The 26,024-nt window shown below is 37.1% G+C and overlaps 1 protein-coding gene across 1 annotated transcript; it reads right to left on the reverse strand.

Moving 5' to 3' along the window:
- Window positions 1–7,413: 7,413 nt before the first annotated feature.
- On the reverse strand, window positions 7,414–12,218 carry geko. The gene is made up of 3 exons (XM_071597373.1): window positions 11,464–12,218; window positions 9,937–10,069; window positions 7,414–7,908 (listed from the first exon to the last, which is right to left on the reverse strand). The coding sequence occupies exons 1-3, from the start codon at window positions 11,810–11,812 to the stop codon at window positions 7,731–7,733; spliced, it is 660 nt and encodes a 219-aa protein (XP_071453474.1). The 5' UTR covers window positions 11,813–12,218; the 3' UTR covers window positions 7,414–7,730.
- Between the last annotated feature and the right edge of the window lie 13,806 nt (window positions 12,219–26,024).

Genomic DNA, 26,024 nt, shown 5'->3' on the forward strand with positions numbered 1-26,024 from the left:
AATTAAGTCAAAAACAGCATCGAAGCAACTTGCTAATATTATTACAAATTAATGAAAAGTGAATGAAAATGTGAAAAACCAGCTTAGAAGGCAAAAGTGCACTTTGCGCATCTAAGAGTGGAAATATGTTGAAATGCATTGAAAAAGTGCAAAAGGTGGCCTATTAAGGACATTTCATCTAAAAAAAGAATACATACGAATGTTGAAAATACTGGAACTAATTATAAACAAAATGTGCGCTAGTCACCATAACCTACTGGTTAAACTTTGGTGTCTGTATCTAATATGTGTCAATCATTCCAGTACCTGCCTATCAGATGAAAAGTGAAGAGTCAGGCGTGATGTTGTGGAATCGAGACATAATGAAAACTTCGTTGCAATTTTCCACAGTTAAAACTTTATTGCCGACCATGGTTTCGATACACTGTATCATCATCAGGTGAGGAAAAGTACAAGGAGAAGGGATATATATACCAAGCTACAAGAAGGGGTGGCAGGGGAGGAAAGAGCGGGGGGAAGGGGGGGTTTGTCATGAAGAGAAAGGCAGGAAAAACCAATGGAACCCCCGAAGTGTGGGCAGCTCACTCTTCGGGGGGAGGAGGGGGGGGGAGGTGTCGTCATAAAGGGCACTAAGGGAAGTTAATGGACAAAAGTGGGGAGGGGCAAGAGAGGAACTGAATGTCATTAAGTAGCTCTATCTTCTGGTTTCTCCGTTGGATAATCTCTAAACTCTCGAGAGCGTCCAATTTCTTGCTCTTATGGAATTTGTGCAACGGCTTAAATTCAAAATCCGGGGAATGGTTCTTCTCCAAGAGGTGGGTCGCAAAGATGGATGTGGTGTTGCCTAACGTATAACATTTCCGATGTTCCTTGATGCGTGTGGCGAAATTTCGTCCAGTCTGTCCCACCTAAGTCGCATTACATTGGCACTTTAATTCATAAACACAACCTTCTTGTAGCTTGGTATATATATCCCTTCTCCTTGTACTTTTCCTCACCTGATGATGATACAGTGTATCGAAACCATGGTCGGCAATAAAGTTTTAACTGTGGAAAATTGCAACGAAGTTTTCATTCTGCCTATCAGAGATGCGGAAATACATTTATGGCTTAAAAGCAAATATTGCACCCCATAGTTGCTAGTATGTAGATTTTAGGTTGGTATAACCAATGGATCCCATAGCATAAAGTTACAAACACTGCATTTTGTTGTAATTTGTTCATTTTATGGAATTTTGCTTTGACATTACCTCACCTTAGTAAATAATTATTTAACTTGAGGTTGAATTTTTGAAATAAGGGATCAACTCAGGCATACATTATTCAATGGCAAATAAATTGAAGTCATTTTAGTTTGGTGGTCACACAATTACACATGGATAGATAGATAGATAAACTTCTTTATTTGGGCAAAAGTGAGACCATAGGGATTACATTTAAAACAGCTCAAGATGATGGAGTTGTCTTTAATTGGTATCTTATGCTCATGAAGTTTCCAGAATTTTTAATGGAAGAAGTAAATATTTCCTGAGTAGGTCCAAACATTTTTTCCCACAATGACTCCAAATAGTTGAATGTGGGCTAAAATGTTATGACAGCATGCATAATGATGACAATATTCAACAAATACATAGTAGGTAACCAAATTGCTTCAATTTTATCCTGGCTACAATGGAAGCTCATCATTATTGTAATACGAAGTCAATCTAGACACCTACTTCTAGAAGTAAGCCTAATGGGATGAAAAAGTACTCTAAAATGGAGTAATAAGCATTTCCTTTCTGTGCTGCTTGCAGTTTTCCAGAAATTTGAATAATTGAGCTCACCTACATTGTGGACAAGTGTCATCTAGGTTGTGGCTCAGGACTCATAAACTGCCAAACATTTGACCTGCTATGCCTTCATACCTTTCATGGTGTATTTGTACAATTAAGGAAACAAGCGTGGAAGTACATGAAAACAGTCTTCTGATACCTAAATATTGTGCGGAATTTGCGGAAACAGGTCAGCAAGCATTAAAACAGTCAAACTTCGATTACTGGAATTTTCTTCTCTATTTCAAAATTGGACATGATTTTTAATTAATTTGATGTTATTTACACATTACATACCAGATTGGTTCTGCAACTAAAATTTTTCACATACTTAAAAAAATGGTCTTCTCATTATGGCCAAAAAGAACCACCAAAATAGATTTATATTGTAGTATCACCATTTAAACAAATTTTTGAGATAGTCACCAATGACAGACTATATAAAAGCTAAAAATATCATAAGACTCATGTGCACTATTCTCCATTGATAGTAAATTTTGATCAGATTACGTTCCCTGTTCATCAACTTTCTTTCATTTTACTTTTAGTTACTATTATTATGCAAAAGGCCTTGAAGTTGTTTTCTTTAATTTGTTTGATTTAATGAGCTATCGTTTTGGAAGCATGCTTTATTTCTATGTTATATGGCTATGTTATCCTTAAATTGGAGCATAAGTAATCTTTTTTCGGCGTATTTGTGAGCCACCTCTTTTTTGATTGGGAAATTTCCTTGATTTTATCACTTTAAAATAATATGTGATGTTATTTTTAATGCCCAGATTCCTGATAGCGGAGAATTTGAAACCCTTTTTCTTTACCATTGTTGTCAATGTTTTAGGAAGATAATTATGAGAATCATCACACCTTTCTTAACTTCACACTATCAATGATATTTTTATTTTATCAATATTATTACTATAGGTTATCTACAGGCTAAGGTAGGTTTTGGATGAACACAACCAAATAATTCTCTTGTCTCTCCTAGCAAAGCAAAACCCAACATCCTACTACACAACAAAGTCCCTCTTCATATCTGTATTCTTCTTTCCTCCCTTCATTCCATCCAACATCCCTATCCTATTCCTGCCTCTTCCTTTGTTTCCATAACTTTCTCTCTCTATCACAGCCATCAATATCCCATTGAAAATCAGTATGCCTTGCATCCATTTTTCCTGTCTTCTTATGATTTCTCCCAACAATTCCTTCTCCTCCCCCGATATACTCAGCACTACCCTTTTGTTAATCTTTTAGTCCCCTTCACCATTGCCGCCAATCTCTTTAAGAAAACATTACGCTAAACCTACTTCACAGTTATGCTCTTTACTCCCATGCAGGAAAAGCCCAAAAAGTGGAGTCTTCTATTATTTTAGGTGATCTTTCCAATAAGAATGCCCAAAAATGTAACAAAAGAAAGTTTAATATGTCATTTCATAATCGGCATACTCTAGGAAAAATCCTTTGCCACAACAAAGACAAACTAGAACCCCTCTCACAATCTGGCATTCACACAGTTAAGTGTGATTCCTGCGACATATGCCAGAGCGGTAGAAGTTTCAAAACCAGAATAAAAGAACATGAAAGATGCTGGAGGACTTTTGATGAAACATCACTCCTAGCTAAGCATCTACTACAATTATCCCACTCATGTAAATTTATTCCAGAAATTCTAGACTGCAAAAATAAGGGTGAAAGACTTGATATTTTAGAGCAATGAAATTGTAAAATTAAATATGAATGTTCTTTTAAATGACAATATTTTTAGAAACCCTTCCCCTCTCCTCAGAATCCCGTTTTTATAGTAAATAGTAAAACTCCCTCTCTCCAACTGACTCCACCCTTCATGTATTTTCCCATCCAACCACCCCCTACCCTCCACTCTCAGTATGTGTCAAACGACCCTTCCCTGATAATGCACTTCTTAGAATCACTTATACCTCATTCCTCAATCTGCCTCTATCCCTGCCTTGTCCCCTTACCGCTTAACCCTTCTTTATTATTCCCTCCTTCCTACCGCCAGGATACCAGCAACCTGCAACCATCCTCACAATAACGACCACCAGTGCTTATCTTCCCCCCCCCTCTTTTTACCCCTCCATTTCTTTAATTTCTCTGTTTCTTAGGATTTTCTATTTCAAAACTGAAACAAACAAGGAAATCATCCTAATCCAAATGTTCCCCAAATTTGGCAGATTTTTCAACATCTAAATGATAATTTTTCAAATCTTCTTTCTCCTATGAGGAGCCTATCAATAGATGAAAGATTGATGCTGTATAAAGGTACATCAAGGATACAAAGGGAATTGCTGCATTCAGGCATACGTTAAAAAGATATCTGCAGCGTAATATGTTCTACAAGGTTGACGAATATCTCAACAATATTCCTGACCAGTAAGTTCATACTTTTAGTTTATAGCAATGGTCATGGTCCGATTCATGTTGGTGATCAATGGTTTTTCTGAATTTGATATTTCAACTGCATGTTACAGCCAATGCTCATGGTTTTGTGCCAAACATTATGTAACTGTGAGCATCATTTCTTTTATGTATCTTATTCAGCCTGTCTTTGCTCCTTTTTGATGTGCCTTATATCATGTACATACACCACCCACCTGGTATTTTTGTATAGTGATCTCTGGGCAAATAAAAAGTAATAATAATAATAATAATTGAAATGAAATTGAGGATGTCAAGAGCTTCATGTTACACCTGAATGAATTTCATTCTGGATACAAATGGCCAAACATCATATACTCGCACACTAGAAAATTCCTTAACGAGTATGAGCATCTGCCAGTGTCACCACAAGTGATATTATCCCTGATGAAGCCATTACTGGAGACAGGATATTGTCCGGTAATGGGCAATTATTTCAGTTCTCCACAACTTTAAGTCATTCTTGTAGCTAGCAAAATGGATATATACCACACTGCCCAAATAAACAGAAATGAAATCCCAAGGAAAACTAGAGAAGAGAAAGATGAAAGTGTTGTTGGTTTTCAGAAAGGCAAGATTTGTTTTATGAAGTGAAAAGACAAGAAAGAAGTGTTTAATCCTCTCCAATATACATAATTTAGAGTCTATGGAAATAAAGAAAAAAGGAATTAAAAGTAAGCCAAAGGTTGTACTGCAATATGACATGACAAAATGGAACTGGCCAAATGTATCAGAACCTCGCATAATACCCAATAATTAGAATAGGGAAATGATATTTCACAATTTTTTAGATGAGTCAATATAGGATGCCTCTGTCTTATTCAAAAAGGGTGGAAGTTCGAAGAATTCATCATAATATAGCTTGGAATCGGTTAACCTCTTTCAGAAATACATTAATGAAGAAAATAGAGGAAAATGAGGACAACTGAGATCAGATCCAAACCTACATCATCTGACAGGCTGCCACTTCCCTGAAAATACTCCTAACAGCAGCTAAAACTAATCCTGAGAGAAGGCATACTATGGGTGGCTCAAAGAGAAATGAAAAAGAAAAGAGAAATGAAAAAGAAAAGAGAAATCACAAAGAAACCAGATTTTATTTTAAGGATTGTGACGTAGACTTATGTGCTGTGCCTTGGTGTAAAAATCACCATACCTTACATCAATTTTTACCATAAAATCTCTTCATTGCTCTATTATTATTATTTTTTTATTCACTGATTATACCTGAAAATATATTCGTTAATACATCATACTGTTCTGTCCAATAAATACGGGAACTGATGCCATAAAAACTTTATTTTGCCAAATTTAGGTTACATCGACTTCACCCCTTCTAAGTGCTCTCCATTTGTTGCTATGCACTTATTCTATCTTATTTTCCACTGTTTAAAGCACCCTTGGAAATCCTCAGAAGTTAGGCTTTTAGTTTTCTCGTTGTTTCTTGCTTTATTTTGTCTACATCTTCCCAGTGATGTCCCTCATCACATTCTTGCATTTTGGGAATAGGAAAAAGTTGCAGGGGGGCAAGATCTGGTTAATAATGATGATGATCAAGGATGGTGATTGAATCTTTTGCCAGAAACTGGCAAGCAATCAAATGCTGAATGTGCAGGTCTATAGTCATGGTCCAGGATCCATCCATCATGTTCAGTTAAAATAGTGCGCACTGTGGATTTTCCTAAAGTCAGTTCATCAGCTGTCATTCGGACAGTTTTTCAATGATCGGTAAGGACAAGGGACCACACACAATCAATGTTGATGTCAACACAGGTGTTTGAAGGTTGTCCCAGCCTTGCATCATCCATAGAGACTTGTTGGCCATCTTAACAATGCTTAATCCACTTGAAAACAGATGTTTTCTTCAGAGCGTTATCACCATAAACAGCTTTCAACATTTTGGTAATTTCTTGACAACTTTTACTGCACTTAACCACAAAACTTGATATTGATTCGTTGCTTCAAGATCTTGCCAATTTCCATTTTTGAGAAACAGTAAATACAAGGACAAGAGAAACTAATATAACTGGCACCATACAGACAGCTCGACGATCCGCCAAGCACAGATGGCTCATTGGATCTTAGGCAACTAGCGCCACTGGTGGGCTGGGCTATAGTCTGTGTTATGGCCACCAGATTGCACCAATTTGTGCATTAATTGCACAGACCACATACTCTGGGGTGACAGTGTTTTGATAAATAAAATCTCATCACGTAGTAGAATTTTCCATTAGATGAACAATGAGTAACATAAGGATAATGGAGAACCTACATAAATATCCTGAAGCCAACTGAACAGGAGTAAGCAAGAAAACATGGTTGGAGACCAAAGAAAAATGTGGCATAGGATTGAAGGAAGTTACTCTAAAATTGGGAAAGAAACACCATTATGCAAAGCAAATAAATGCAAAATAAAGCTCAAAACTCTTGAGGCAGCATGCATTTGGCTTTTGAGATCTTGCTAGAACCCAGGTCTGAGACTTGCCCACCCCCTCCTTCTCATCAACCCTACCCCAGCTGATTATCCCCAAAATCCTTCCCTCTGCCCTCCTCCCCAAGACCCATATCCTCCTGCCAAGGCACATGTAAAAACGTACCTATATATAGTTTTCCTCATATATAGGTAAGTTAATCGCACATTAAATAGTCTATGGATGTTAGATGGGAAATAATGAAAATATCACAGATTATTATTACTACATATCAGATAGTGAGAAAAGAAAAATTAAGAAGGGGGCCCAGACTTCTCTTTAGAAATAAATAAAAATGATTTGGCCAATATCCTCACCTAATTTGTGTAAGAATGAACTATTCTAATATTTTCAAGGCCTGCATTCCATCACACAAAGTGTACTGCACAACTCAAAACCTGAATCATATTTTTGCACTATTCTTTGTGAAAAGTAACACAAAATAACCCTCTTTTATATCAAGGGCTATGCACAATTCATCATTCTGTCGATGGTTTCTGGTTCCTCACAGGAACTATCACAGGCGAAGGATTACTTCTAGAAACATCAAAATCCCTTTTTGCTACTTGAATATTGATGAATTAGTGACCTTTATTTATACATTAGTAAAGTATCTCCTCTTGTACGAAGTTATTTTATAACAATACAAATGAAACAAATTATATATTCTCAAAATATTAAATACAAATACTTTATTAAATTTAAAAGCAAACATAGTTTCATCAATTTATATACAATTAATTCAGTCTTATTTGGTAAAACAGTATTACTTGATGTATGAGCAATTTAGCATTCATATGTTTCATAACATTATGCCACCACAGTTGACTGGTTCAATTAATGAGCATGGAAAATATGAAAGACACTGGGTAGTAGAATGCTTAAAATCAGAGCATATACAAATATTCCCGCACATTTATTTAAGATGTAATTCATTTCAAATCTCCTTGTGAGCTCATTAGTACCATAAGATTCCTGGTCAGTCCATTTATCATAGTGATTGCATCATCAGTCAAACTCCAGTGATTCTTATTTTTTTCATCATATTGAGCACTTGGAGACCAGGGAATGGACAAGATGGAAAAAAGTTGTAACATCCAGTTCCTTCCACACCAGAGATTAGCAAACCCATATGAGCAGCAAAATGATATTTGGATGGTGTCTCAGCTCTGGTGCTAATACTTGTTTCTCTAAAAAAAGAAATATAATTTCAAATATAAAAAAATCATACATCAAGAAGACAGAAATGGCAGAGTGAGTACTTCTAAAAAATTAATACAGAAGTAGAAATGAAGCAAGATATTTTGTATCTAACTATAATAAATCATTTTTAGAGCCTTTATCAGAACATAGTCAACGTATTTCATTGAGTATGTACTGATAAATACACTGCTCGATGTATTTCATTATCACAATGTTTCTAGTGATGAAATGAAAGATAAATAAAACAACAAAATGTCATGATTGTTCATTAAGTGAACTTAGTCATAAAAAAATGTAAGTACATCAAAGCCTGTTCATGCAAACTATTCAATTTAACTTAAAAACCTATACTTCACATTGATTGGGCAACATCTGAGCCGCAGGTTTTCAGACAAACCATATTTCCTGGCCTATAAGATGCACTTTTTTTACTCCAAAATATACTCTAAAATCATCCTGCGTCTTGAGGGCCAGGAGTACATGGGTATAACTTCAACCAATATGGGCAAGCCGATTAGCCGGAAAATACTAACTATTAAGTATTTTATCCTTAAGCTTAGAATATGGTTACCTTGATCATAAATTTCGATAATATCACTGTTTTTGAGTCAGTGGTAAGCAATAGTTTTAATATTTCTTGGAAAGTACTTCCTGAACAAATTCTGGAATAAATCATTAATCAGTAATGAGATTAAACGCACTATACAATGTAGTGTGTTTAATCTCACTTGTGGTTCTGCTGCGAAACAATATCCATTGGGTTAAATGGGATGTCACCGCTTAGCTTATGTATACATGCATTATATTTCTTCCAATAAACTTAGAGACTAAAGGCATTGAAACTTAATAAGTATGAGTGTTGTAAAGGCATTAAAATTGGTTACTTTAAATTCAAATTTGATAATATCAAAATAATAACAGAAACTAAGCATCACATAAAAGCTTACAATAATAATTACCTCGGGGATTCTTATGAGAGAAGGTAGACACATAGTATTGCATAAAAACTTGATTTTGCGAATTACGCTTCATAACATGGCAACAGGGCAACTGAAAAGTGTTTTGGCCCAGTGATAATGAACTTCTGGCATTCTACAATGAATAAATGTTGATAAAAGTGCAGCCAATTATTTTTTAAATGCAACGATTCAATTTTCTTCATACTCCAGGACTTACTTCACACTTCCTTTAAGTGTTAACATCAAAATGATTTGATCTTTTCTGCCCAATCCAAGTATTTTTTGGAAATAAAACAAATTGAATAAATAAATACATTCCAACCTGAATTATCATGGAGCATCTTATGGGCCAGGAAATACAGCGACTGGTTATCAGTAATGTATGAAATTTGTCTGTGAGCACTTTATTAAAAGTGCTACCCTTCTTGTAAATGATAACCAAGAAAAAGTTTTCTACAGTTTGATATGATATTTTAATTTTAATATGCTATTTCTAATGGATAAACTGATTGCAAACTCACGAGTTTTATACAGCTAACCAGAGGTTGAGGTTAGTGTATTCTATTTTAGCATATTAGAACATATTCCTTGGCATCATGATAATTTGGCATTTGATAATATTTTTATTAATTTTAAATTAAATATCTAATATAGCTTGTTGATTGTGCAAAATATTTAGCCATGTATATTTCTATATAGTATCCATACTAAGAATGCTATTAGATATTAATGGGTAAATAAGTAGTAGTGGCATTTTTCAAGAGTTGAAGGGCAACAGTGAAGGCATTGGTGTCAGCCTAACTTTAAAAAGACAATTTCCACAATTATGTCCTATCTGGCAGTTAGTGCATAACGCTATAAATATTTCACACAAATCCAAACCAAATTAGAACTTATAAAATAAACTGCTGCCTTGATGTAATATCAGGTTATCAGTTAGGAAAGCCATGGCAAAGGCCACTGAAATAATCAACTACATTACTCAATGATACCTTGCTTCATTCAAAATATCTTAAAATTAGCCTTAAAGGAAATTAATTTGCCAATTTTACAAACCTTATTAGTGAAAGTAGGGCTCTCTCTGACTCAGTCAGCTTGTCTTTGTTAGGTGTAGCATTCAATTCACAGATCAGCTTGGGCAAACAAGAATTCCTCATTGTGTCCAACAGCTTTGCACGTAATGTGGCATCTGAATTATGAGAGAGAGACAAATCAGTGGAGAAAATAAAAGCACATATTGTGTTGAAGGGAATCTTTTCTGATAGGAGATGGCTTAGTAGTATATTTACATAAGTTATTGTTCATTTTATGTAAAATTTTGAAAAGTGTGATTTTTTTAATCATTCTTTTATGGAATCAATAAATACTGAATACATTTTTATGTAAAAAACTTCAAAAAAGTTGCCTTGAAAAGGGTGATTAAGAAATGGGACTTTTCTAACATTGATCTTCATATAAGTTATCATTTTTTCATTCTAAGTTCTAATCTAACCATAAAAATTTTTCATACAAGGCAATGTTTTTATTTGCCAAAAGACAAAAAAACAAACTGTTAGTTTTCTATTTATGAAAGCTTGGGCTGAACAATTTTATGATGATCCCAACTATTTGATGCTCTATGCATGAAAGGAGTTATTTGAAATGGACCATTATATTCAGAATGTTTTGGCGTGGGTGGTAGTTCGCAAGTAGATGCTAGACACAATCATAAAACTTCGGATCGCTTGAATCAGATATCAATAATAAACAACCAGCTATGATTTTACTGCAAATCCCCATGGCCCTAATTATAATGCATCATTTGTAAAATAGAAAAAATGAAATCTGTTTCACTATGACACAGCTTCTGAAAAAAATTTCACAATGACATGTGTTTTAGGCCATTATTCATGCCTTGACGCATAAACGCTGTTATTTTACCGTGGTTTGCAAATGGAAGTCCACATAAACTGTGTCTAAACACTATCTACTTATCTAGATGTTAACAAACACTAATTTCAATTTTATTAACGCAATAAAGAGGATACTTAATAATTGTGGTAACCGCCAAATTTTAGCTTCTATAACTCGGGTAGGAGAGCATTTGAAGTAAGAAACTTTTCTGAACAAATGTAAAAAATAAAGGGATTGTGTACGATAATGGTCCTTAATTACAACACAAAGAGAAAGTAAAAGTGAAAGGCATCGTCAAACGCAATCCAAGCCACCGGCGGTGACATTAAATAATTCGAGGTTGATTCTAGAAAAATATTTTCCCATCGGTTTTCGAATAAATTTACTACATAGGGTTACATATTTCCGAGACTGTTGCACGAGATTTCGTGGTTTCAAGCCCGACCGAATTTCGCCTAAAAATGTACTATATTCACTATTAACGCCCAGCAGATTAAAATAATAGGTACTATTTGACTGATTTCCCCTCAGAATGTTTACAATCGCACCATCCTATTGTCCAGAATTGCGGAAACGCTAAAACATTCTAAGTTTACTTGCGATTATCATATATGTTGTAACTCTTCAAGAATATATTACTAATATTCAAGAAGGAACATGTGTTTGGACGCAGTGAAACATTTTACTTACGCAGTGCATCCATTGCAGCATGAGTTTCTTCGTCATCCTCGTCAACAAGTGCTCTTTTTCGCCTGTCCTCTTGTTCTTTTCGATACTTTCCAACAAGGGTGGCCATACCAACACCTGCAGGTTTATCTCCGTCTTCGGCACTCTGCCCACCAATCGGAGTCTTCACTGTCGAAAACTCAGAAGACGATTCGGTTTTGGCCAACGAATTCTTGCGGAACGTCGGATTATTGGAAGAAATGTCAACGCCGCTAATAGCGCGCACCACGTTAGCAATCAACCAATAATAGTCTCCAGTCATTATTAAAACCAAGGAGAACACGAGCAACGCTCGTAGAGTAGTTCTTTCCATCGCTAATAACGAAACAGCACTGGCATCACAAAGAGTGGAGCATAATAATTTCACAATTGTCAAGTTCTCGGTATGTGTTGAATGCGCGTTATTTTGTTTTTCACCTAGGAAACGCTGTGAGTTGTGAAACAATCACACACGACTATTACGAAAAAGACGCGAGGCTTTCACTTCGAAATTTTCATCGGAAACATATCAATGGGTCATAAGAACTACACGACATCCGTCGAAGTCACAGATAATCACCGAGGACTCACTTCGGTTCACCTATCACGGCTGACAGCGAGCGTACCTATCACAAAGCAAACTCCAATATCGACGTCTGGAGCTAACATGCACCTTCTTGAATACTGGATTCGCCCAACTTGACTGGTTCACCATCGAAAAGCATTGGATTCTGAATGAGCCGACTTGTGTTCTATACGCCCCCACCTTCCTCACTGCCCCACTCTCGCTCCCCCACCTTGCCTCCCCTCATTCCGCTTCCTCGACCTACTTAACCGGAGGCTACACTTGTGTTTTTCTTTGCTATTACCAGCCGCCAAACCAGTCGGCTAGCAACGAAAAGGCTTTCCCTGCTCGGATTCGCACATTTCCTACGATGATTGAATAAGCTTAAAACAAAAGTTTTTCCACCTGATAGGAGTGAAACCAATTACGAGCCATGTTTGCTTCCGTATTAAGGTTACCTAATACAACCATAAACTTATTTCCTGTCTGCATTCTATAACTTTTTATGCTCGTGTCGCACAGCATATCGGTTGCGAGGAGGTTTCTGCATTTTTCAATTCGCATACTATTTGCCGTAAATGCCATTTCAGGCGCCGTGCTAGGAGGGCGAGGATAACGTGCGACCTTGCTCGGGAAGTGAGGACCGGTTTCCAAGATTCCTTTCGTGGAGCAGAACCCACTCTGATTCCAAGGATGCTCTTTCCGATTATTCTTTGGCGTTGAATACGACTATCACAAAATATATTATTAAACAAAGCAAAAAGAAATATGTCAATATTCAATAGGCCGCACTGGAACTAATGGCAGGTATTTGCCATGCGAACGCCAAACTAAAGGTATGGATGAACTCAGTGAGTCTCTCACCTTTGACTGCCTTTGAGTTTACAAGACATACAAACAATTCATTTGAAAAAATAAAAAAACGTCTATACAACTGTTGGGATATCAGATAGAAATCCCTTAGACAATTGTATCAAGAGCAATATTCTGCACTTATGCGCGTGAATAGTTAATCGAAGACAATCGATTATGACATTTCTAGCTCCTACTCTTTGCATGCGATATTTTCCGTAACAGTTTTTCCTCATATTGCGCTTTACGATTAAGAAGCAGCATCGGAGGCCACGAAAAGCGGGTCCTACGGTAGCAATAGTACTTGAAAAATAACACAGACTTGCAAGCATTCACATGCGAGAGCGATGGACTACGTCGACCTCAATTCCCAAATATCTCGATGAAGATTTTCCACACGTCGTTCTACTTTCTTGCACAATTTAAATTCTTTTCTCCTCCTACCTGGCGTCTGAACATTTATATCATATTCCATAGCAGAGACGAGAATTTTCGGTATTCAGAATTGGATAACTTGAGACTTCAAGTAAATCTTGGTGTATTTTCAAATCCAGAGGGTTCCCACTAGTTGTAGTTTTTGTTATCGGGAATGTTTTGCTAATAGTCCGATGTGAAGGCCAAAAAGTGCTATTTTCGGACTAATGCTAAATAAATTAATGTATTTTAAGCGAGTAAGGGGAGGTTGAAGTACACCACAGGGCTAAAAAGCTTAAGTTTTGGTTGGTTACACCCCACTCGAGTTTCACAGTGCACGCCGAGAAAGGTGAGTTGGTGAAAGTCGACAAGGCACGGCACGCTCCACCGACCAGCCGGCTTTCCTAGAGTGACCTCCATTTATGGTCAACCTTTCCTATTCGTTGTCTGAGTGTGAGTTACATTGAGCTCTATAGCAACGCGACCCAATGCACACTATGTCAACTTCCTCATGCCAAGGAGAAATTCCATTCACGTTCAACTACTAGAAATTTATATAATCTCTTCGGAAATTCGATGGCGAAAGTGCACTTCGAGTATTACGTAAAATAGAACAAAATCTTAGTCCCTAATATCCCTATACAAATCATATACTTAATTTTGTCTTCCAATTATAAGGAATCGCAATGCAGGAATATTTTTGTAAGTTCCCAATTCAGTTTTAGAGGCTATTGAAATATCATAAAATCTTAGCGAAATAAACACCACAGAAATTCAAGTACGTCTCACTTTTCATGACTTCTGTTTTGAGAGAGGTCCAACTTTGAACGGTCAACCACTCAATTGATAAGCTGAAAATGATACGCTGATAACGGCTTCGTGAATGACCGTTTTGGCGGTCCCTTGAAGCCATCTGGAAATTCATTCGAAATGCTTCTTCATGAAGTACGACAAACCGGAATTCAATGGCAAAATTTGGTAGGGAAGACACTTTCTCACAAATATGCATTTTTATTCCAGCAAAACTGAAATTTCCGCGCCCTGTTTTAATATAAAAAGGATTTTATAATAATATTTTTACTGAAGGAGAAATACAGGCTTTAGGCGTTTCGACGCGCGAGAATTTCGGGATGACGGGACAAAAGGAGTGAAAAACTTTCACGAGGTTCACACAACGACAATCATAACAACGACGCAATCATAATAATTTGACGTTTTAACAAACTTTTATACATTTCTATTCTTTATAAGAAAACCGGAGGTACGACCAGTGACTTTTTAAACTTCAGAAAACTAGATTAGTGTTCTACGTAGGAGACAAAAATAAGGATTTCTGAGACCTCATCGGATATACACGAATTAAAACAAATTTGTTTCACAGATTTCCGGAATTTATCATGCACCAAAATAAAGCAAGTAATAATGATGCGGAATATTCTTTTGATGGAGTATTAAATAGTTTAAATTGTTAGGATGGAAAAATATTAAAAGTAAGTAAATGTGTATTTACTAGCATAATTTTTCCTACGTTATCAAGTGCTTTTAAATGTTAACAAATTTTAACGCTTTGGATGGAATTTCACTAATGCAAGGTTTCTACAGTCAACTTTATTTTTAGTTTTTATAGTCGCTCATTCATATGTTAATTTCACTTCTAACATTTTTGAATATGTTAGATGAATTTTAAGGAGTAAATATTGCAGACCAGTCGAAATACGATGAAATGGACCACGAAAGTAAAACCTTGGACAAAAAATAAATCAACTTGGTTAAACAGCTTCGCTTCCAGCAGTTAACATCGCTATTAGTCATCGTTGCTTATTCTTAACAGGATTAAATAACCTTCGATTGTAAATAGATTTAAAACCTGCTTTAATGCCTAAGTGCCAAACGCCCTCACTCGGTCTTCACCATTTCATCACCAATTAAATTGATCTACATAAACCTTTCCGGCTTCCTATGGAGTTCTCCCAAAAATCCTCTCTCCACCCTCAGCATTTATTTTTTTTCCTTTATGTCCATTTCACCAACTCCATCATTCCTCACAACCACATCCCAGAAGCCTCCAATCTACGATTTATCTACACTCCTGCTTCAAAGACCAAGTTTCCGAGACGCAGAAAACCACGCTTCATACAGAAGTCTTCACTAACATCTTTATTCAAGGTCCCTGTTTTCAATACCCTCCTTGTGAAAGCTTCTCGGTCGAAGTCAATACTGCCCCTCATATCCTTCCTAATTTGACCTATGTGGTACAAAACACCTACCGAAATATGCAAACTGTTCCATCTGCTCTAGTTTATGAACATCTATTTTAATATTTAGCTTGGCTTTACTCTTTTCAGAAAGCCACATGGCCATTGCTTTGTTTACACTGACTACCAACCCATTACTGAGTTTCTGATGCGCTAATCATTTGGCCGACTGAAGAGTCATGATCATCCGCAAATCTGATTTTATTAATTGCCCATCAACTTTCATTAAACTCTCCAGTTCTTCCCATGCCACCTCTAGTATTTCCTCCACATTTACGCTGAAAACCACAAGTGAAAATGGACAGTCCTTTCCAGCTTCTTTCTTCCTCTTCTTAACACTGCCCATCCCGACTCTCCATCCGCAACACGCCCTTGGAGTCTAGTACACAGGCTTGTGGATACTGTAAATCACTTTTCTTTCCAATCTACTCTTTTTTTCTGCAATACATTGATTAATTCTACACAATTCACTCCATAAAACGCTTCCTCCAAATTAAAAAAAAAACACACATACATCCTAGTGGTATCCTATTTTTTTCCGTTCTATTAGTGACCTCGTTATTCTTATGGATTACACGTAACTACCCTCTTTCTAAATCAAAAATAATCTTCACCTAAGAACTCATTCGCTCTCTTTTCAATCCTTTAGTTGATGGTCTTAAGTAATACCTTAACCGCGCGCGAAATCAAGGTTATTGTTCTATAGCCCTCGCATATCATGATTCACTTTCCCTTATTTTGGATGAGAAACGACACTGATCTGACAAAATCTCGCGAATAAATTCTTTCCTAAAAATGTTACGAATTAGCCTAAAGAACACTTCCATCCGCGTTTTCCTAAACCCTAAAGTACTTCCATGGGATATTATCTATTCCCACAGCCTTATTTAATTGCAATTCGCATAACGCCCTGTAAATCTCGCAATTAAGAAGGTATGAACCTAAGCTATCCCCATCTACATATGTCATCATCTATTTCTATGTCTAAATTTGCTGGCCAAATATCTTGACCATATAAACCCTCACTGTATTCTCTTCACCTCCTCTGAATCTTTCCCGGATCAGTTCATAATTTTCTTGACGTATCATCGATAGCGTGCGCGGCTTTTCCCTTCTTACTTCCTGATAGTACTTTCACATTTCTGTACAGTACACCCATTCCTCGCTTCTTTTGGAAACCCTCCATATCCCTGCACTGCATCCTCCACCACGTTTCTTTCCCCTTATTAGTTTCCAACCTCAGTTTATTATTTACAAACGAATATACTACCTCGATCAAAAAGTTCCCGGAATAACCACCGTGTGGCGCTCCCATCGTTCCGATTTGAGTTCTGTTTTTTTGTTAAATTGGTACATCTGTTGTTGATATTCCCTTTAAATCTTAGTGTCATAACTTGACATTTGCAAAAGTTACGTAGCCAAGAGTACATCTATCTCTGTGTGTGTTGGCGATTTTTTACAATTGCAGAAATGGATTTAAATTTGCAACAACGAACTTGTATTAAATTTTGCGTAAAAAACGGATTTAGTGGCGCACGGACGTTGGAAATGTTGGAAAAGTGTTTCGGCAACGATTCTCTAAAAAAAACGGTCGTTTACCAGTGGCACGAGCGGTTCAGAAGTGGTCGTGAGTCAATCGAAGATGATGAACGCAGTGGCAGACCATCGACATCGAAAGTCGGTGAAAAAATTGATAAAGTAAAAGAAATGTTGGTCAATAACCGCGAATTAACCATCAGAGAAATAGCGGAGGACTTGAACATTGCCTATGGATCCGCCCAAGACATTGTGGTTAATGATTTGGGTTTCCGTCGTGTAGCAGCAAAGTTGGTGCCAAAAGACCTCAATTTCATGCAAAAAAGAGACCGTGTTGACGTCGCAAAAGACATGATTTGCGAGGCTGAATCCGATCCCACATTCATCAAAAGGATCATTACTGGAGACGAGACGTGGGTTTATGAGTACGACACGCAATCCAGACATCAGGCAAGTGAATGGCGTTCACCAAATGAGCCGAGACCAAAAAAACCACGTCGTTTTCAGTCAAAAAAGAAGGCAATGCTGACGGTTTTCATGGATTACAACGGTGTAGTGCATCATGAATTTTTGCCAGAAGGCCAGACAGTAAACAAAGAGTATTATTTGGGCGTTATGAGACGTTTGCGTGAAGCAATTCGCCAAAAGAGACCAGAAATGTGGGCAGAAAACTCGTGGATTTTGCACCATGATAACGCACCGTCGCACAGTGCTATCATTATTCGTAATTTTTTGACGAAAAATGCAACAAATACCATCCAACAGCCACCGAATTCACCTGATTTGGCTCCCTGTGACTTCTTTCTGTTCAATCGAGTTAAAAAACCATTACGGGGAACGCGTTTTAGCAGCCGAGAGGAAGTAATGGAAAAATCGCAGGAAGCACTGATGGACATACCGAAAACCGAATATAAAAAATGTTTCGAGGATTGGATCAAGCGCTGGCATAAGTGTGTTGCAGTCGATGGGGATTACTTTGAAGGGGACAATATAGATTTAGATGAATAAACTTGTATTTTTAATTTTCTGAATAAATTCCGGGAAATTGTTGATCAAGGTAGTATATCAGCAATCTTGTCCCACAATCCCAAGGAAAGAAATGGAAACATTTTTTCACACAGAGTAAATACTTTGAACCAATGTTCTTCGGACATTTAATAAATGTAGTACCATGTTTCCTATCAATACTACCCACGTAATTTGGGATACGATCATATTAGCGTACCGCAACGACGATCGAAGTCTACAGACGAATGAGACCACCGCATCTGAGAAAGCATGCCAATCACCTGCTATGCAGTAAAAATGCGAACAGATTCCACAACTTTCTCATGCACCACCCGAGAAAAGGAAAAGAACTTGCAACGAAACTAATCAATCATCATCAGCTGAGAAAGAAAGGAGTATTTTGAAATTAACTCACGCAAGTAGACATGTATCCCACAATACTAATATTTGTAGTTTATGCCTAAGTTGTCAACTCATTTTCCCCTTCCAGGAAAGCAATTGCAAAGCTGAAAACCGCAGAAATAATAATGAATTAGGAGAGAGCTCATTCAAGAAATAAAAAAAATCACTGATTATCCCGAAGCTGCTAATCAAGTAGCAAACCGCATTGCATTGATTATGAACGGTTTACAGATAATCCTCAGCAGGAAAACTATATTGATTTTATAATTTCTTTGTTCTTGGAAGAATTTATTTTTTTTAAATAATACATTAAAAAATCTTTGTTTTCATAACTAACGTAGTACTATTTTAGTTGCCCATGTGCCTCACGTTGATCTATTCGTATTGTTTAGTTTTTCTTCTTTGCATTAGCCAATTTACGATACTTTGAATGCTCCTATTAAATATGGTGACCAAAAATCATTCGTATTGCGTTCCAAAAATAATATTTTATGTCACAACAACCATAAGACGTTCTCCTAAAGAACTAGGCCGACGGCAGCTTATACTCTGGTCACCCAAGCGTGTGTATGTGTGTGTGTACATATATTAATATACATATATATGTATATATAATTAAGTCTACTGGTTAAGGTAGGTTTTGGATGGACACAACAACCAAATAATTATTTTGTGACTCCTAACAAAACACAATCCAGCAACCTACTCAACATCAAATCCCTCTTCATCTCTGTCCACTTCCTCCCTTCCTCCCATCCAGCCTTCCTATCCTGTTCCTGCCCTTTCCTCGTTTGTCAAACATAATCCATTATCTTTCTCTATTCCTGGGGCAATTCTTCTCCTTACGTCCCTACAACTTGGCACGTTTCCCATCTTCTGGTTATTCGAGCAATAGAAGATCTCGATCTTCGTCTGATAATATTTCCATTTTTATTATTGTGTCAATTAAGATGAGTAATACGTCCATATAGGAAAAGGGGGGGTAGGTGAAGCAGATAAACAAGGTGAAGGTGCGTTCACGTTATAAGGTCTACTCTTTTTTTCTGAAATATTACTGACACCTGAAAGATGGAACTTGTCTTATTCCTCGCAGTCAAAGTCTTATTCCTCAACATAATAACCTTCTTGTAGACTTGCAAATTGTTTACGCCGACGCCAAGATTTCATTGCCGAGGCTTCTTACGTTTGTTGTGACACGATATTCGGCCTTCTTTGAACTGTCTCACTCACGAATGCACAATTTTCACAACCATAACACCATCGCCGCACGTCCCCTTAATTAACGATGAATTTAGATAACTGTTAATACACGCAGGGGGAGAAAATTAATGGGACGTTGTGCTTGTACACGAGAGGACAACATTTTGAGCACTAAAAACGCTTCTTACTATAGCGGCAGTATACCATCCATGTGCAATATCCAGGGTAAACATCTAAGTCTTCTATTCATTAAGAGTACCACACTTTTAGTACAACTATCTTCAATTGTCAACATTTTCGCTGCGAGTAGCAGCGTGTCTGAGAACTGTGAGGGAGGCGGATGGGAAGGATGGATTATAGGATGCACTATGATCTGCAGTAAGTAATCCCTGGAATCCTTCTATCTAATCTCACACCGCCATAAAACATCTATATTTCCTCTCTCCATCTCTCGCTTTATATTTTCTAATTTCCATGTCCTCAGCATCTCATTACCTGGGCGTTTTACCTACGCATTACCCCTACTCACGACCTATCCCGGGTGAAACACATACGGAGAATACACGGACAAGCTAACAAAAAATTAGGAATTATCAGAAGAGTACTGGGTTAATGTGATAAAAAAGTCAAAGAGAAATGTTATCTTTCGATAGCTAGGTCTCATTTAGAATATGGGATCTTCACGAAGTTGGACTAATTGCCGATTGGATCGCGTGCAGCGTAGAGGAGCTAGATTTGCTAAACGCTGTTATGATAAACTTACCCGCGTATCTGAAATATTAGAGTAGCTAGTCTAGGAATCACTCACGGAGCAAAGGTTAAATTACAGATTTAATCTCTGGCCTAAATTGGAAGGACTTATATCTTTAGCATTAATGCTGAAGATGTATTATTACCCCAATCGTACTACGGTAGGAGAGATCATGTCTATAAAATTAGAGATACCAACTGTAGAACAGATAGATTTGAGATATCATGTTTTCTACCAACGACAAGGGATCAGATTGACATTGTCCGACCGCGGAAGGGTCATATTCGGGTCAAAATAAGTCTGGTGTGTATTCACTCCCTGCTAGACACCCTATCGGCAGCTTGCAGGGTACTAAAATAACTACTGAATGACTAACATCATCTTAATACTGCAACTCCCTTTTCAAACTAGTTCGGTCATCTTCCGCACCTTCTATCTATTTCGCTTGGCGAAGGCTTCGTGAGATGACGACCGTAGAAGCCTTGCCTCACCCACCGCCGGGCACGACACACGGTCGAATGAAACGAGTTCTGTATCCGTCAAGACTCACTCGTAGCTTCGGAAATTGCGTCATATCTAGATATCATTTAGTAAGTCGCTGGTAGATCACAAGGTTCCCAGAGATTGGAAAACGGCTAACGTAACACAAATTTTTAAAAATGGAGACGAGGAAGATCCGAGCAATTGCAGACCTATTTCCCGTACATTCATTTCATAAAAGGTCGTGAAACATATAGCCGTTAGTTCAATCGTGAGACACCTCAATAGTCCGGAGTTATTAATGAAAAATCAGCACGGTTTCCGAAAGGTAAGATTTATGCAAAAAAAAAACTAACCTTCCAGCTTGGCCTTGACAATTGAAAATGGATAGCAGAGTGATATAGAAATGCCATTTCTCAAGACACACATCGGCCGACAGAAATGAGAAATTGAGTATAGAAACCTATAACGGAGTCATTTCCGTCTCCACTCCGCCCGCAATCGAAATCCCGAGATACTTTCACCGAATAACTTAAATGGTGTTTTGACACGTAGCTTGTTGTCTGGGTAAGGCGGGGCGGGCTAAACATCGTGCAACAACAGCAGTGCAAGCGCATCAGGCACTTCCACCGTCCCCTACACCAACGGCGATCACATGACATTGGCACGCCACTAAAATTTCACCCTGAAGGAGCAACCTTGATTATAAGTTAGCTTAAGTTTCTGGACCCAGAGCACGCGCTGTCAAGTCTCAATACTGGATGATCTCCGTTCCTGTAGAAAGCACGTTCATTCCCCAGCAGGGAAGGGGCTAAACGACAAACTGAACGAGATATTAGCAATTCAAAATTATACTCGAGTCCAATTATATTAGAAACTCGGGTTTTTAGAAATCACTAGCAACGGCTACTTTTATAAAGAAACGGCCCGGTAACGAGTTAAATTCAATATTCTCCTATGGATACACGTGTTTTATATCCAGTATAAAGAAAACTATCGCTTAAGCGAACAATTGTTTGCTTTTCTTAATATTTTTACAGCGCAAGGAAATACAATTCTCGATTGCCGTTTACAGTCAGTGCTGCTGAGTTAGGCAATGGGCGTTGAAATGAGAAATATATCAGAGGCAAACAAACTTATCGTTGCAGCTGGCGAGTCGGAAGTCTGATACAGACAGGAAGAAGAGATATTAAATTGCCACTAAATAAAGAGGCACCAACCACGTGTGCAATAAAACGGGAAGAAAAGGATATCACATAAAATGCGTTAAATGTATAATGAAGGTGATTTTTTTCTGGTGCGGTTTCCCAAGAGTAGAGTGAGTGTGCAATGATGTTTAGGAGTTATTCATGAACTTTAGGAATTTGTAAATTCGGTATGAAAGACAAATATATTTCAAGAATCTTTAAAATAAAGCTACAAACTATAAATGTATGTGTGTACAACTTTAATATAAATTTATCTACAATTTTTCATCATTAAAGGCATAATTTAACGGACCGATAATGAGACACGACGGCCTGATGAAGACAGTCTTCGACAGAACGAGGGAACAGGAAAAACTACGGAGGCAGACAGCGGGAGAAATTAATTCAAAAAATAATTACGCATTATAAGGGGAGGAAATATGTTAACGCAAAGACTGGGACTATGTTGACCAAATAAAGGACCAACAGACATTTTTACGTTCATTTATTTCGAACCCCGATATTTCGAAGTTCACATTTTCGGGTGTTTTCTGTTTTCTTGAATTTCGAAAGGACGAGGTTGTCCTTGTATTCAACATTTTGTAGATCATACAATATGTCGGTTCTAATTTTTTAGAAATATTTTTAACTAGGCCTTTGAAGGAGTAGTTACGAGATCTGTGCTAATGGTTACCGAACGGTTTGAATAGCTCGCCTCCACTTGGTTCTCCGCTTGGAGGCGTTGTGTCCGAAGAAACTTCCCGAATAACAGCTTTCAACCATTTTTTTCACGTCTCATTTCGTTGATTAGTTACGGCTATTTATGTGAATAGTCCGTGGTATGCAGCGAAAAATTGGACCAGCAGAAATTTGTTCTTGGAAGGAGCAGCGTTGTTCTGTGAAATTCGGCATGAACTTCTACAAATCTTTCACGGAAAATTTGGAGTTGATTGCAAAGGCTTATAGTGGGGATGCTTGGAAAAATACCGCGTGTTACGAGTCGTTTGTTTTGCTCAAATAGGGGTGGCAATCAGCGGTAGACGACGTGCGTTCCGGAAGGCCATCAGGGCCGACCGATTACCCTCACATCGAGAAAGTGAGCGATATAGTTCGCCCAAATCGATTCGCAGAGAACTTGCAGAAGTGTGTGGCCTCTCCATTAGTTCGTGCTCTGGGATCCTCAGTGAAAAATTCGAGGATGCGTCGAGTCGCCGCCAATTTCGCGCCTCGCCTGATGACAGTAGACTAGAAACAACGTCGAGTTCAAGTCTGTCAGGAACTATTTGATCGAGCTGAGAGAATTAACTCTTCTTTTCCAGTTTCATAGCAGGTGATGGGTAATGGGTTAATGAATATGACATCGAAACAAAAATGAAATCTGATTGACGAAACAAAAAGATTACGCAAGTTGGCTCGAATGTCTAAGTGATGTTGACTGTTTTTTCGATGCTTTGGAGGAGCGGCGAGTGGCTTTTTCACCACGACAACACGCCGGGTCATTCCCCTCTAAGAAATCGAGAGTTTTTCGTCATAAACAAGACCACTGTGCTTCCCCACCTACCCTTCTGACCAGACCTGGCCCCATGTGACTTTTACCTGTCCCCCAAACTAAAAACCCCCCTCAAAAGAAAAAGATTTGCCACCATTCCAGAGATATAGAAAAGTTAATGGAGGAGCTTGTGAGCATTCCAGAAGATGCATTCCAGGACTGTTTGAAAAAGTGGAAACACTTAGGATAAGTGCATATGTTAGGGAGGAGACTGCTTGGAAAGGAATCCTGATCAATAATTTGTCAGTGAAGTATTTTTTTGCAATAAAAAAGTTCACGAACCTTTTGAATAGACCTCATACATTATGAACTCCATTAATATAAATCCATTAATAACCATTCACCATTAATCCATTAACTCAATTAATATTAATAAACTTATCTCCTTGCATTCGCATCTACCCAGATTTATACTCTTCAGAGGTTGACAAAAGATCACATGTCATAACACATATCATTTGGATTATAATTAACACAGTCAGTAAAATAATCACACTAACTGTTTCAATTAATACATCTAGATTAACCGAACTGATCTTTTAATGGTAAAAAATTGAGCTGAAAAGGTCTTTAATCACCTCAGACTACAAAAAAACTTCACAACCCATCATACTGACTAAAAACCACAATACAGTGAATTAAACAACCATATTGTAAAATTATTATAAAATCACACTACAGCAATGCACTGCATGACGTAGAGGTCTGATTAATAATTCAGATATTCTATAAGTCTGACAATTAACAAATAATCAGGTTCACACAATTTTGGAGTAACATAAACAATTATGAATTATTCAAGCAAAACAAATTCATAATAAAGATGAGGTAAGAGACAAACAGATTTTCAAGGAGAAAATGTTTAAGAGTTGCAATGCCACTCTTTCATGCTTATCTACACGTACATATACTTCATTTTGACAAAGAGCGCTAAGGTATCAAATATTTCAATTGAAATTAATTAGTCGTGAAAAAAAGGAGAAGATAATGCAAAAGAAAAACTCGTTAAAACCTTTTCAAACGGTGAAGCAAGGAAATGCAATTTCACGGTTGCAACTGAAATCCATTCATGGCATTCTAAACTCATTCATGTATGCAGAGATGCAAATTCACACCATTAATCATGCTAAATGGCATACAAAAACCTTCCACACATTCATACTGATTAGCAAGCCTAAGGGTGAAGCCTATATCCTACTGCCAGCATAACTTTCCTGTCACGCTATCCTTACTACACCATTGGTAAGTGAAGTATTTCATTAGTTCAATAGTTTCAGCCTTAAAAAGAAGTATTTCATTATTTCAATTGCCAGTATAAATGCATTTAAACTATTTTCTTGATTTATGGTGGCGGTAAAACATGAATTAATGACAATATTGATATGTAATAGCATATCAAGTGACCAAAATATAATTTAAAGGGCAATATCTGTTTCAAAAACCTTTAAATTTGAGAGGTCACGGCGGCAATTCATAAATACCAAGCAGTTGAAAGAATAGAGCTGAATTTAGAACAAAGATTTAAAGGGATTAGGCATTAAAGATATTATTGTTGTAAAGAAATCATAGATAGTTAAACACTCACCCATGGCCTCCGATTACTTAGGGTGTATACTGGAAACCACTGCTGGAAGATGGAACTTGTGCATCTAAATAATCCTTCCTGCAGATGGAAAAATGTTAATGGGATGAAATAAAGCACTAATAAAAAATTGTTTTAAGGTTCAAATAAAAATTAATGTAAGGCTCTATTTTAAACGAGTGAAGAGTGGCTTCCTTAAAAAATAGCCAAATAAATCAATGAGTATGCAAAGCAAATTGCCTGCTGTTTAAAGTATTTATATATTTATGTTAAATCATACATTAATGATAATGAACATTCTCCAGAAGCTTCGGTAGTGATAATTCATTCAGTCAACCCTCTTCAAGCATTTTCAATGGTGTTCAGTCTCTTCAGAACAGCCTTGTGGTAACATAGCCAGAATTACATTTAGAATAGGCTGAAGGAAAATCCTTCATTGTATCAAATCATAGCTCATAGAAATGCCAAGTCACTGCAGCAGGAAAACCACTAAGAAGACCTAGACTGTTTGAAGGATAAACATACCAAACTTGCTAAATTTAGTTTTGTAAGGGAACTCTTATGATTAATTCAATACTTAATAATTTCCAGACAAAGCTATGACTTCACCAAAAAGGAAAAGTCAAAATGGAAAGGAGAAAGGTAAGTTAAAAATGCAATTAATGATTGAGTTTTATGCTTACAAGAATAAGAGCCATTAGCAATACAAAATTCTAAAAATTTGTACCATCATAAAATGAAATAATGCTAAGTACATGTACAGAA

This window comes from Hetaerina americana, unplaced genomic scaffold (genome assembly GCF_022747635.1).
Source record: "Hetaerina americana unplaced genomic scaffold, ioHetAmer1.1.p SCAF_10, whole genome shotgun sequence".
Lineage (NCBI taxonomy): Eukaryota > Metazoa > Arthropoda > Insecta > Odonata > Calopterygidae > Hetaerina > Hetaerina americana.

Bases quoted from the DNA above. Each gene is read 5' to 3' on its own strand.
- geko (XM_071597373.1), bottom strand. From the start codon at position 11,812: ATGGAAAGAACTACTCTACGAGCGTTGCTCGTGTTCTCCTTGGTTTTA. The intron at 10,070-11,463 runs GTAAGTAAAATG...CTCATAATTCAG, and splicing joins TGCTGCAATGGATGCACTGC to ATGCCACATTACGTGCAAAG. The intron at 7,909-9,936 runs GTTTGTAAAATT...TTCTTTTTTTAG, and splicing joins GCCCTACTTTCACTAATAAG to AGAAACAAGTATTAGCACCA.